The sequence below is a fragment of the Neolamprologus brichardi genome, chromosome 18, assembly GCF_056152115.1.
Source record: "Neolamprologus brichardi isolate AB-2024 chromosome 18, ASM5615211v1, whole genome shotgun sequence".
Taxonomy (NCBI): domain Eukaryota; kingdom Metazoa; phylum Chordata; class Actinopteri; order Cichliformes; family Cichlidae; genus Neolamprologus; species Neolamprologus brichardi.
In genome coordinates, this window is record NC_142121.1 from 12,963,766 (window position 1) to 12,977,949 (window position 14,184).

The 14,184-nt window shown below is 40.0% G+C and overlaps 1 protein-coding gene across 1 annotated transcript in view; it reads left to right on the plus strand.

Moving 5' to 3' along the window:
• The first annotated feature begins 2,376 nt into the window (after positions 1-2,376).
• Positions 2,377-14,184, plus strand: part of st6galnac3 (ST6 (alpha-N-acetyl-neuraminyl-2,3-beta-galactosyl-1,3)-N-acetylgalactosaminide alpha-2,6-sialyltransferase 3) — a 97,324-nt gene continuing 85,516 nt past the window's right edge. The window contains exon 1 of the mRNA XM_006792331.3: positions 2,377-2,604. Within this exon, the coding sequence (XP_006792394.1) occupies positions 2,587-2,604 (18 nt within the window). The 5' untranslated portion in view covers positions 2,377-2,586. The remainder of the gene's footprint in view (positions 2,605-14,184) is intronic.

Consider the following 14,184-nt stretch of genomic DNA (forward strand, 5'->3'; position numbering starts at 1 on the left):
CTGCTGGAGTATATTGTCTGATCAGATCAGTGTGCCTCAAAGGTAAACAACACACAGTATTGGTATCAGATAACTCTTTTGTTAAAAAATAAAGATGAAGATTGGCATCCTGTTAATAACACACAGAATATAAATAGTTGTCTATATGTATTTTTACTCTGATTTTGTACAGTAATGATTGCTTGTTCTCTGGGTTCCTGCACCTATACTTTGACTTCAATGAATTCAGAAGAGGAAACCAGAGAAAGAGACGAGAAATATCCGTGAATATGACTGACAGCACTTTTTTCTATAGATTAGATATAATTCAGGACCACATCATACCACCAAGTTCATGAAAGTAGTAAATGTTTCATAGAAAAGTTACTTATAAACGCTTTGCATAATGTTCCCTTTCCTTCTCGTTTTGGTTAGCTTCAGTGATGTAGCTGAGGTAAAAAGCATCCCAAAACACAGATCAAACATGTGTAAAAGTGTAATTGTGCAGACAGTTCTGAACATGAGCAGGAATCTTGCTGAAAAATATCTGATCTATTAAGTCCAGCAGTAAATTTAAATAAATGGATTTTTCATTGACTGCATAGTTATATCAGGTTAAGCTTGATATTAGCCAGACATTTTAAGCTGTCACGTTCGGCTCTCATATCTCAAAAGAAGACTAAAAAATGCCTCAAGGCATTTGTAATCGGAAGGTTGCCGGTTCGAACCCCGGCTTGGACAGTCTCGTTTGTTGTGTCCTTGGGCACTTCACCCGTTGTCTACTGGTGGTGGTCAGAGGGCCGGTGGCGCCAGTGTGCAGCCTCGCCTCTGTCAGTGCGCCCCAGGGTGGCTGTGGCTACAATGTAGTTTGCCATCACCAGTGTGTGAATGTGTGTGTGAATGGGTGGATGACTGGTTGTGTAAAGCACTTTGGGGTCCTTAGGGACTAGTAAAGCGCTATACAAATAAAGGCCATTTACCATTTGACTCTAATATGATAATAATAATCATCATCATAATAATAATGCCAGACTACCTGGGAGCCTCACTGCATTATGTTTCAAACAATTAAATGAAATGTTGCAAGAAAGGGATATTAGATAAAAACAAAAACAAAAACAACTCCTCTCTGGTTGGAAAAGCACTCATGTCTTAACTCAAAACAGTGTACGCCATCCAGTACACTTATTTGAGCAAATTTCAGGCAACAGTAAGTGACATATAGTTAGATTCACACTATACCTATGGCAGTAACATTGTTTAAACACAGCACTGTTTAAAAGTCTTGAGTTTTCCAGGCTTCTTGAAGGACATTCAAAGCTCTTCTTTGGATGCTGGCTACTTTTTGTTATGTTCTCCATCAAAATGATCTCACACTGCTTCAACAATTTTGAGATCTGGGCTCCTAGGAAGCCAATCCATGACTAATGAAGTTTCATTTAGTGTTTTTCTATCCAGCTTTACTTTTATTGGCAGTGTGTCTCGGTGTTTCATTGTCATGTTGAAAAACCAAAACATTGTCAATCAGAAGACTTTCAGATTGGATCAAAATCTAACGATGCTCCTCTACTTTCAGAATTCCATCAATTTTGACAAGATCTCCAAAACTATTGGCTGAAACGCAGCCACACCCATGACAGAGCCTTCCCTTTGTTTTACAAATGGCTGTATACACTGATGAACCTCCTGAGATCCTCTGTGTACTTTAACAATAATGTGAACTAAAAACTCCATGAGACCCGGTGCCACTGCCACTCTCCCACTGAGACCATTTCTGATGAGGCTTCAATGGACACTATATGGGTCAACTGGAGGGCCAGATACATTTCTCTGGTCCTGTGTCAGGTCTTTACTTTTTCTCCTCAAGGACATGACAATCAAATATTGTTTATCTGCAGTAGATAAATTTTTAAGCCTGTCACTTCTTCTTTTATCCTCCACGTGTACACACTGTACACCATACTGAGGTAGAAATGCAATTTGAAATTGATTCTTTCACTAAGCGGCTTAATTAAAAAAACAAAAAACGCAAAAAAAAACAAACAAGAAACATTCCTCTGAAAAGGATCCGATGGACTGGACTAAAAATGAGTGAAAAAACAGCCCATGTTCCAAAAAAAAGAAAAGAAAACATCGGAATGCCTGGAAAAATCCAAGACCACTTTGAAAAACGAGTCTGGCTCTTTGGAAGCAAATTATGAAGAAATGAGGGGCCTTAAAGTCCGTCTCTGCCTACACTCAACACACAGCACCCTCTGTTATTATTGTTTCCCTCGTCCTCATGTTCCTGATGTTGTAAAACGCCAGGGCGTCAGCGGCGGTCACGTGACGCACACGGGGCGGGGCTACGCGTCTCAGCCGGCCAGTAGCAACGCAGCGTCGTTGCAGGTCCCAGCAGCTCCATGGGAGGAAAAAAAAAACAGAGAGAGGAGACGAATAACGGTACACTCCAACATTTATGGAGCCGATCCCCGCATACCACCGCACTGCACCCGCATCCGCTCCTGTGATGAGCACGTGAGGAAACGTGCTTGCAGACGGAGGTGCTGAGCGCGTTTAGGGGCTGAAGAAAACAGGCGGTCCACCATTGTCTGTGTGGAAATAAGAATGGCCTGGATGTGGAAGGTAAGAGGGGGTTTCTCTTACTCATATGCTGCTGTCATTAAAGGAAGAAACGCACATAAGGAGGCTGAGACGTGGCCGGCTTTCCGCCAATGTGCATTTTAGCAGATGTGCGCTGAAACGTGATCCGGGCAGCTGCATGTGGCAGTGGTGATGCTCGGCGGAGGTAATTAACCCTCCTCTGGTTCCTGTCTGCTGGGCTTTTTTTGTGTGTGTTTTGGGGGGGCCTTGTGTAAATATGATGGAAGCAGATTCCTGTGTTTGAGTTTTGTTTTCAACCCATGTTTGTGTTTATTTAACAAACAAGCAAATAAATAAATAAATGGCAGCATCAGCAGGCCAGCCAGCTGTGCACACAACATCCTTCCTGACATGTCCAGGTGTTCACATCACGTGAGCTGAGGGAAAGTTAACAAATCTCTGACGTCCTTCACAGGAAGCAGATTTCACTTCGTTTTGCAAACTTCTTTAATGGGACTACACACTGATTTCTCTTAATAAAGGATGACAGTAGCAGGTATTGTCTTTATGATTTAAATAACTTCTTGTTGAAATGTAGGAATATCATGAAAAATATCGACCACCGCTTTCCAGAGTTCTACTCATAGTCTAGTGGTTCAAACTGCAGGGCATGGACAGTCTGCTGAAAATATACAGTGAAATTAAGATAAATGATTAATGATGTAAAGGAATTAGTAAAAAACTGTAAGGTGTGGAGAAATAACCTTTTTTCAACTTCTGAAGTGGTGTATACCTGAGAAAGTTTGGGAACCACAACATAGTGTCTGGAATCTGCTCAGCAGGTTAAAGCTTGCTTAGCTGACAGTGAAAATTTAGGGATTATGAGTTTCAGAAGCAAAGAGTGTTTTAAATGAGTGTTCATGTTGCGTAATGAATCTAACTAAACTAAACTAATTGGACTGATTTGTTTTCCCAAGTTATAATTTAGGCTTGAATTGTGAAGGTAGTGATAGTATGGGCAGCTTTTTTTCCTGTCAAGCCAACAGATATTTAGTTAAAATGGTTATTGCTTAACTCTTATTAAGTATCTGGTTTGTCAGTTAAGCTTTTTTGTCCGATTCAGGGCCATGAGGATGGTCGACCTTTTTCCCCATGACAGCCGAACAGGTCTCTGGACCACTGTTGGGCTTAATTTAGACCTCTGTTGATTCCATGTAGAGCTTATGATGTAGCCTTTGCAAATGGCCAAAGCCGCTCCCAGTCATAATAACTGCATGGACGTCATCAAAGCGATGTGTAGTTAAATTTTTAGTGAAGTTTGTGTCATGTTACGGTGTAGGATTTAAAAAAGCTTTGTGGTTATGACATACCTACACTGTTGATTCAACTAGGGATTTATAGCTATGTGTTATAATAGATTTGGTGTAACCACAGACCCTTCTGAAACCGACTTGGTAACCCACGGTGTAACCTGAAATGTAGCCACGTCATGGTGATACAAGGACACTGACTGGCCTGGTTGGTACTATCTGTATCCAGCTACTTTGACGGATTCATTTAAATCGATCAGAAGTTAATGGACTGCTCAAGGAAAGAAGTCTGAAAGTCCATCCATCCATCCATCCATCCATTCAACTATCCATCCATCCATCCGCCCATTCAACTATCCATCCATCCGCCCAACCAACCATCCATCCATCCGCCCAACCATCCATCCATCCAACCATTATATCACTTAAGACCAAGAAATTTAGCAAAAATCTTTAAAACTGTGAAGCAAGAATGAGTGTGTTTGTCAGGACTGAAGCAACTGAAGTTGATTTTGACGTTACATATTCACTGGCCACTTTATTAGGTGCACCTTGCTAGTACTGGGTTGGACCCCTTTAATCTTCAGAACTGCCTTATTTCTTTGTGGCACAGATTTAACAAGGGGCTTGTAACATTCCTCTGAGATTTTGTTCCATATTTGATGTGTTAGCATCACACATCTATGATGCAAATTTCCCATTTCACCGCATCTCAAACGTGCTCTAACTGAGACCAAGGAGGCCATTTGAGTGCAGTGAACTAATTTTAATGTTCAAGAAACCAGTTTGGAGGATGATGGTACAGTGTGATCATAAATTAATGGACATGGTCAAAAACAATATTCAGGTAGATTGTCAGACTTTAAAAAATGCTCAGTTGGTAATAAAGGGCCCAAAGTGTACCAAGAACATATCCCCTCCAACATTACAACAGCATAGGCCTGAGCTGTTGATTCAAGGCAGGGTGGATCCACTCTTTGCTGATGTTTACACTAAATTCTGACCCAGTCAACCTAATATTGCAAAAGAAATTGACGCTTATCAGACCAGGGAACATTTTTAAAGTCTTGTTTTTTCTTAGCCAATGTGAATTGTACTCTTAGTTTTCTGTTCTTAGCTGATAGTAGTGGAATGTGGTGTGGTGTTCTGCTGCTGTAGCCCATCTCCTTTAAGGTTTGAGATGCTCATCTGCATAACTTAGTTGCAATGAGTGGTTATTTGAGTAGCTAGTGGTGTCCTATCAGCTCAAAGTGTTTGGCCATTCCCTCTGACTCTGACATCAAACAGGCATTTTGATCAGTCACTCAATGGATATTTTTTATTTTTTTTCCAGACTGTAAACTCATGATTGTGTGGTAAAATCCCAGCAGATTAACAGTTGATTAAATACTCAGCACCCTGTTAAGCACCAACACCCAACCCATCACTTAAATGATCTGTCTTCCACATTTTGATACTGGTTTGAACTTCAGCAGGAAATCTTACCTGAATGGGTTGAGTTGCGATCATGTGATTGGCTGGTTAGAGATTTGTGTTATTGAGCAGTTGAATGGGGTACCCAACAATAGGTGTGAGTGAGTTTTGTGTTGTAACTTGTGTGCTTAAAGCTTAATACAGTAACTTCTTAGTCTGTTGTGCTCGATCGTGAGGTTTTTGATGCTGTAAGAGTAGTTGAAGATATAGCGTTGTGCCTTCTAAGAGGATTTTCTATGTTCATTTCCCTTTCTCTTAAAAAAAGCATACGCAAAATCAGTTCATCACCATTAACAAATGTGTTTTTGCCACATTTAATATATTATCCTTTTTTATTTTTTTGCTATAGTTGAAAGATGACTGACAGTATCCAAACACCCACGACCTCCTCTTCAGCTTCATCAAGAAACAATGTCACTTCAAAAACTTTACTGTCACACCCGCATCTGCTCTGTTAGGCTGTTTTTGTTATGGGAGACAGCAGTTAATTTCACACTAGATTTGACACTGTAATATCAAAAACGGGGAAAAAAGAAAATATAATTACACGGTACAAGTTTCAGAGTGACTGAACGAAATGCAAACGAGAAGTGGACGCAAGTAAATGAGCTGTAACTTTAAATTAAATGATACCAGTGTCCTTGTTTCTTGTTAGCTTCGTATTATTCTGATGTAGATAGTGGCTATGAGGTACATAAATCTAAAACCCCACCTAATACAAATGTTTGTGTCTTTAATACTTCAATCGTATAATAAATTTTCTTTTTTTCTAATATACATACGCTGCTATAGTGATCATACAAAACATGGCAAGTTTAAATAGTGAGATTAGTCTGTCTACAAGTACTAAGTATATGCACTTGTAAGTACTAAGTAAATAATGTATCTACACAATAGTAAATGTCCTTAACATTATCAAATGAGACGCATACTCTGGCTGTGAGTGCAGAAACCTTCTGATCGTGAATCGATCCAATCAGAATGAAGTTAGCGTAAATATAGAGAAGGTAAAAGTTTGCTTGAGGCAGGATGCACTAAGTGTGTAGACCAAGGCTCAGTATGGCATGCTAAGGTAAGTAAAGGTGAAACTGTCAAACATGCAGAACTATTCTAGCAGAATCCAAGTATAAATATAGAGCTGGGAATAAACAGAAACGATTCCCCTTAAAGGAGCTATTAGCTGAGGACCTCCAGCATCACATTGACTTTATCATATCATTTATATACTCTCTGCATGAGTTTTAAGGTAAATGTAGACAATTTACTATCATATGTTCCTGTAATATGTTTAAATGTTGATTTGCCCAGTAGCTGTATAGTGTTTTCATGGATTTCTTGGATGTCTGTGCATATTGTTTTCTTTTTACATTCTTAAATAGGCAATAAAGGATGGATAGATGATGTAATTTAGGTGCTGCAAAAATGAAACTGCAAAATGAAAAAAACAAACAAACAAAATATGCAAATGATTGTGTTCCATTTCTGCTGAATGTGTGTAGATAATAACAGTCTTTAGAAAATGACTTTCCATTTAGAAGAGCACCAATAAAACCACAGAATGATGAAAGTCACAGTGACGTTTGTGTTTTTGCTATTGAGGAATAATGCCTGACATTTTAATCTTTCTGGCAGTTTTCTCTTAAGTGGAAACCTGGGGGGATGTTGAAGTTACATATTTCAGGAATATTATGATTTTTTTCTCCATACGCCAGTTTTTCCATCAGCTCTTTATTATTTATTATTTTATTTTCAAGGTTTACTGCCAACTAAAATTTTAACCACTAACTAATATTAGGTAAACAAATGACTCCATGAATTAAAGGCAGATGTGGAGGTCCGTCATGTTAGCAGATATCAGGTTATTGCAGCATCATGTGTGCTGCTGAATTTTAAAAGGAAGCTGTTAAGGTTATTTTCATGGCCCAGGGAAACACTGACAAGATTGTTTTTCATTTGTGAAGTGCTTTTATCAGAGCGTACGGTATCTTGGTCACCATTTGTAAACTTTTAGGGTAATTCTGGTTTATTGCATCCTAGAGGATTTTCCATTATTGTGACTATTGTGGGTCTCTGGGTCATACTAGCTCAGCACTCTCAACCCCTATTTTAAAGATCTGGGAAATGAAGAGTGTCATTAAACGGCATCTGAGTAAACTCAGAAATTACATGCATTGAATTGCTTTTTTTGCTAGCTGCGTTAGAAATCTCCCTCTGGGAATGCTTGTAGACTGACTGACCTAACTGTCCAAATAGTCACTCTGTTTAGTGTGTGTTTGTGCTGGAGTAAGAGTAGCAATTATATCAGCACACAAAATGACTGTTTTCTTGTTGTGATAGGTGATTTCAGAGGAGCTGAAACACTAATTCGTTTTTGCAGCTCCACGCCTTGGATTGCTCTCACACACAAACGCATGAAGATTTTCCATGTCTGGAACAAACAGGTCCCAGTCAGTGCAGCAAGTTTTTCTCCAAAATCAGAGATTTTCTTTCAGAGCAGTCTTGTTGTCTTTCACAATTTCTTTGCTTCTGCATCCATCCTCCTAGTCTGTTAGACTTAACCCGCCGTCCATGGACTCATCACTTTCTTCATAATGTTCCATCAATTTTCTCCCATTTATCTGGGTCCAGGTCGAGAGAGCAACAGTCTAAACAGAGACACACATATCTTCATTTCCCCAGCAGAGATGTTATTGCTCCAGCATGTCTCAGGTCTATTCCAGGTCCTCCTTCTGGTAGAAGTGAAAAACCTAACCTAGGGGATGCCCAGAAGGCATCCTAGTCACCTCAACCACCTCAACTGAATGTGGAGGAGTAGCTGCTCTTCTCTTAACACCTCATGAATGACTGAGCTCCAGCCATTCGCCAAAGGAGAGCATTGCCACCCTTTGGAAGAAGCTCATTTGCAGTCCTTGTACCCGCAATCTCATCCTTTTGGTCACAACCTAAAGGTTGTGACCATAGGTGAAGGTTATTTTATGTGTTTGACCAATATGCTTACAGATGTATTGGCTCAACAGGGGACAAAGACTGAAAATGACATAAACAAGAATAAATGTATTTTTAGATAGACATTTTAATTTGTTTGTCATAGTGATTATGTAAATATACACAAACACATTGTTTTATTCACAGTTTCCTACCAAGTAGGGTCTGAAAAAAGAGATGTGACATGCAGAGTTCCCCCTTTGTCATCTTTTGTTTTAATTGGAGTGAGCTCATCCGTGAAGAGCTGTGCTTAAGCTGGGAAAGGCTGTCGCTGTTGTCCTCTGTGCTAACATTTCAGAATAAGCCCTCTATCACATCACATCAAAAGACAGCTATTCTGCTGTCATTGCTAACCACATATGGCAGAACAGGGCCAGAGCAGCAAATTCGCCTGACGGGGTGATGTGGCTGCACACCAACCAAAACACACAAGCCGAAATTTTAGATTAATTAATGCGTGCACACACGGACAGACCGTCATTAGTGGGTGTAGAGCGGTGCTTTTACAACTATGGGGAATGCAGCCAGTGTCCCATTTCTTAAGAGTTTCAGGGATGAATGGCACTTCTCTGAGTCCTTCTTGTCCCATGTGATTATGTTGCTATAGAAAGGGAGCTGATAAAACGTGTCCCGTCACAGTTTTAGAGAAAGCACGGGGTACTGGCAGGATGTTGAATGAAGCAGATACTCTAGTTTGTATTCAAACTGTTATCAAATCCCTGCTCAGATTCCCTCTTGTACCATTCTTCCCTTTATCTGTTTTACTTCTTAAGTGTGAAGTTTACAGGAGAAGTCTCAGAATCCACTGTTTTATAGTTGCCTGGTCGCACAGGGAGACAAAAACTTTTTAGTCCTAAAGTAGAATAGATCAATTACTTACAGTTAAATAGGTTCTTATGTAGTAAGGGTGTGTGGAACTGTGACACTTTCTTAACTACTTCAGCAGAAGTTTAGTTGAGGTTTGCTGAATCCGAATTCGGATACACCCTGAACCCAAAACCATAACTGTTCAGTTTTTGTCTGAAAAGTAAAAATCGAGCTATCCAATTAATGCTTAAAATCAGGGAGGTTTTAGGATTTAAACTCACTGGACATTTACTTAGTTACATCTTGGATTATACAGTTGCTGCAAATTTCCCTGCTGCACATCCATCATGTTAATCTGCTGTTCCACACATCCCAAAGGTGTAGTTCTATTGGATTGAGATCTGGGGACTGGATACAGGACAATAAGTACAGTGAACTCATTGTCCTGTAAAAAAACAAAATGGTTTTAGATTATTTAAGCTTTGTGACGTGGTGCATTATCCTGCTGGAAGCAGCCATGACAACACTGTGGTCAGAAAGCAATAATACTCAGGTAGGTTGTAGCCAGAGGATTAGTAAGGAGGAAGTGAGGGCAGCTATCAAGATAATGAAGACTATCAGGTGGTTTGTCCAGATGGCATAGCTATAAAGGTATGATGATGTCTTGGACAGAGGGCAGTGGACATTTTTGGTGAGCTGATGCAAACTGTAACCTCAGTTTTATGTTCTTGGCCGCTGTGGTCTTCGGCTGTTGTACCCCATATGCTTCAGGATTCTAAATGTTGCATGTAACTGGGTTGTAATGAGTGGTTGAGTTACTGTTGCCTTCCTGTGAGCTCAAAGCAGTCTGGCCATTCCCCTCTGATCTCAGACATCAGAAAACTGTCACTTACTGGATATTTTGTGTGAGAGTAAACTCAACCTGTGTGGCACCAGCACCAATGCTACTTGAAAAGTCACTAAAGATCACCTTTCTTCACCATTTTAAAGCTGGTTTTGAACTTCAACATACTGACTACGTGCTGAAATGTACTGAATTACTGCAATGCAACTGATTAGATATTTACCCAAACAAAGAGGCTTGTGAGTTTATACCTCTTTTTGTGTTTTAATTTGTTTAATTTGCCTTTGTGAAAAGTTTTAAAATAATAGCTAGTAATAGCTAGGAGCTAGGGTTTGGTGATACCCCGCTAAAAAGTTGGACACCTTGCAGCCTCAAAATGAATGAATGAACAGGTCAGGATGGCATGCTTTTAATTGAGCATGGTACACAACCTCTAAGTTGCGGTAGTATTAAGAAAGCGACATGCAGCTACATGTGGCAAGGTTATCAAGCATGGATAGGCGGGGTTTTGGAAAGTTGTTGGGCACAGGAATTCACATAGGTCCTCTGTTTTACACTACATTAGATCCATCAGAGTAGTACATCAGTAATAGATAGTTTATCCATAGGCATCCATAGGTTTATCGATATGCTTTGATTGGCAGGTGGTCAAACACAAGCAGCTGTAGCTGCTTCAGTTCAGCTAATTGAAGTCACTAAATTGGATCTTTTTGGTGGGTTGGTGCCTTTTAAAGCATTTTCATTGAATTACTGTATACAAAATATCGCTTGCTGTGTGAGGAAGACTATCCAAGACGTTTATCTTGATGTTTTGTTGAGTGTAGTATTTTTTTAGCATGCTAATTAGCACTAAATAGTGTCTGTGTGTTGCCCCCGCACAGTTCTATGTTTGCAGCGTGCTAACCAAGCTTGCTAGTGGCAGCTGATAACTTTTCTCGACATTCTCGTCTAAATGTGGTCGTTTCTGGCGGTGGCTAGCACAACACTGACGCTTAAAAATCAAAAATCAAAAATCAAAACCAGTGGGTGAAGCTACTCTAGCTATATGTCTTTTTTACAGAGCATGCCAGTAACCTTGTTCATATTGTCACATTGTCATCATTGTTTGTTGACACAGCAGCCCTGTTAGAAATATTGATATGAATATTGATAACTTAATTCAAGAGCCACTGCAAAAGGAGCAAATTCAGCCACGCATGAAGATATTTCATATTGTACCATCATTGCAGGAACGTGAAGGTTTCAGTAAAAAATGGTGCAGCTATGTTCCATAATATTTTAGAAATAAAACGTGAGGAGAAATCAGATTGCATCCAAACTTTAGCTGAGTCCTTTTCCTGACTCAAAGCCCTAAAAGAAAGTCTTTGTCTTTTGCTCTGCTGTTGCAGTCTATCCTCTGAACCCTTTTGAGCCAACAGAGTACCATTTAAGCGTGTGGCTGCTTTATTATGGTAATGTAACCTACATCTGTTGTGCACATACACACACTGCTGCAGAAGCTAGTACAAGGTTAGCTTATCCACAGTGGTAACCAAGGGCGATCACCTCCCTCCAGATCTGGCGTTAATCCACAGTGCAGCGGTCATAGTAGCGACCTCTCACTTACACAAGGGATCTTATCAGCATCTGGGAAAGACTTCTGATTTTGCCTTACTCCTTCTCATTGGTTGTGTTGTTCAGCCAGTCTCTAATCCTGTTGTGTTTAATCATGTGCTGCTCTGCCAGTTCAGGCTGCTTGAGCTCTTCCGATACGAGTTGAGCTGCCAGCACTGGCTATCCTTTTTTTTTCTCTCTCGTCCCTTTACTGGACTAAACACAAAGAAACGACACACGGTTTAATGAAAGAGGTGATATGGCAGCCTACAAATTAAGTCCCGCTATAATTGCAGTCACGGTCAGCAGCATAAAATTACACGTCGCTCACAAAGAACCTCTGGGCCATAACCCCTATTATTACTGTACATGCATTCACAGTGGAGCTGTAATGTCAAGGTTGAAGTTTTAAATTTTAATTACCCCGAAACAAGGGGACAGAGTGACAATTCATGCAGAAAATATTTGAGTGCAGTTATTAATCTGCCATTGTTTTTCTTTAATCATTACAGTCGACCGCACTCTTATAGCTGTATTTTCATCTGAAAAGTTTAGGTTGCTTCAGTTTTTCACTGAATAGAAATCCTAACTTTCAGAAACACTGGAGTTATTGGAGTTATTCTCAGGGGTTTGGCTTAAATCTCAATAAAAAAAAAAACCAAACATCCATATGGTCCCTTGATTTGGGGAAAATACATAAAAACTGTTGGTACCAAACTTGGCAATGTTTTTCTTCAGTAATCAAGTGCTTCTGTTTTTAAAGTTATTGCTCCACTCATTTACCATTGCACACATTTAAGAGTCAGCAGAAGCAGTTGTAGCGGGGAAATGTGAGGCAGCTGGCTGCATCTGGACTTACCACCTCCTCCTCTGTTTTTCTTTGAATGCATATCAAATTAGCTGTGTGGCAAGCATTTTACCAGTGTGTCACATAGCTACATAGATAAGTAACAGCACATGGCGAACACAAACACGCTCAGGACCTCTCGGACAGCAGGTCTGTGGGGCTTAAAGGGTCACACGCCACTTCAGGATTAAGACTGGCATCTGAACAATTCACTGTTGTTTTAACTTCCACTTGTAGATAACACTGAGTCAGTGAGTCAGAGACAAACCTGCCAAAGTGGCAGATCCTTGGTGGTCAGATGGCAGCATCCGGCCCTGATGGTTCCCTGGACCAGCTTTGGACTTTTGGTTTAGAGAATCATCCAGGCAACCACGAGCCAACCTAATAGCAGCGTGGGAATGGCAAACACCGGATGGACATGCTGTGTATGTATGATGGCAGATTTGTCTCTGACCTGTGAACACCTGCTGAGAGAGGCCCTGTCTGTGATTTGGTGAATATTCAGGTAGAGTACAGGGCAGAAATTAAAAGTGCTAGGGAAGTGAATCAGCAAGCCGGGTTTTAAAAAACATTATTATTTTCACTGGGATTTCTGATTAATTAAAAAATGTGAATGCTCATTCTCCACAAACGTAATTTTTCTAGCATGTATTATTTTGTCTAACCAACCCTCTAAAGTAAAAAAAAAAAATGAGAAAAGAAGATGAACATTTTCCTGTCATATGTTATAGTCAGCAACTGTTTGGTAAAGTGCTTCTACTTTAAAATTACTTTTACGGTTAATCATCACATCACATGAATTCTTAATTTGAAATGAACTCCAGCGTAGCTCATTTTTAGACCTGCTGTAAGTTCTGGTTACAGTTGCATACCAGTTGCACTGAATTGTCACAGCAGAATAACCACTGGAAACTCCTGTTTAAGATGTTTGAGTTCAGGTAAATGGTAAATGGCCTGTATTTGTATAGCGCTTTACTAGTCCCTAAGGACCCCAAAGCGCTTTACACATCCAGTCATCCACCCATTCACACACACATTCACACACTGGTGTTTCTAAGGTGCTAATAAGCTTAAATCAAGGTGGACCATTAAGTGAAACACTGGATTTTACAGCAAAACAAAGGTTTTTTGTAATTATCGTTTTTCAAGGAACTAATGTTTAAACTTTAGTGTTACGGTTTTCGAAAATGTGAAAACGTGTGCTTTGTCTTGTCTTCCATTATGTGATATGAACCTTTTTTGTGTTTTGGACTGTTGGTCAGACAACAAAAAGGAGTGTAATTTGAGTAATTAGATTATACTCTGAAGCAATATGGCAGAACGGTGTCCTACACCTAGGTGGTAAATAGGACAGAACCCCAGAGTCACAGATGATGGTGGCAAGGGAACAGAGTTAGCAGATGGTTGATGGAGACTTCAGATGAGTCTCTCTGAACATCCAGGATGAGGTGAAGTGTTGCAGGAAGGACGTCCGGAAAGGCAGGATGACAGATAAGCAATGAGGCAAGAAGATCAATGGATCAAAGTAATGATGATGAAAATGACAATGAGTGTTAGAGAGAGTTTGAGACCAGAATTGATAAAAAGGAAGAGAGCAGCATGAATCGATCAGACACCCAGGAATGCAGACAGCTATTGGAAACCACACTTTCTAGATTTAAACAGTTTAGTTTTCTGCTACCCTTTTCTTTCCTTGGACGCTTTCTAGCACTCTTAACCACAAATTTCTGCACAATTATCAGCTTTTAGGAGCATTTATTCCT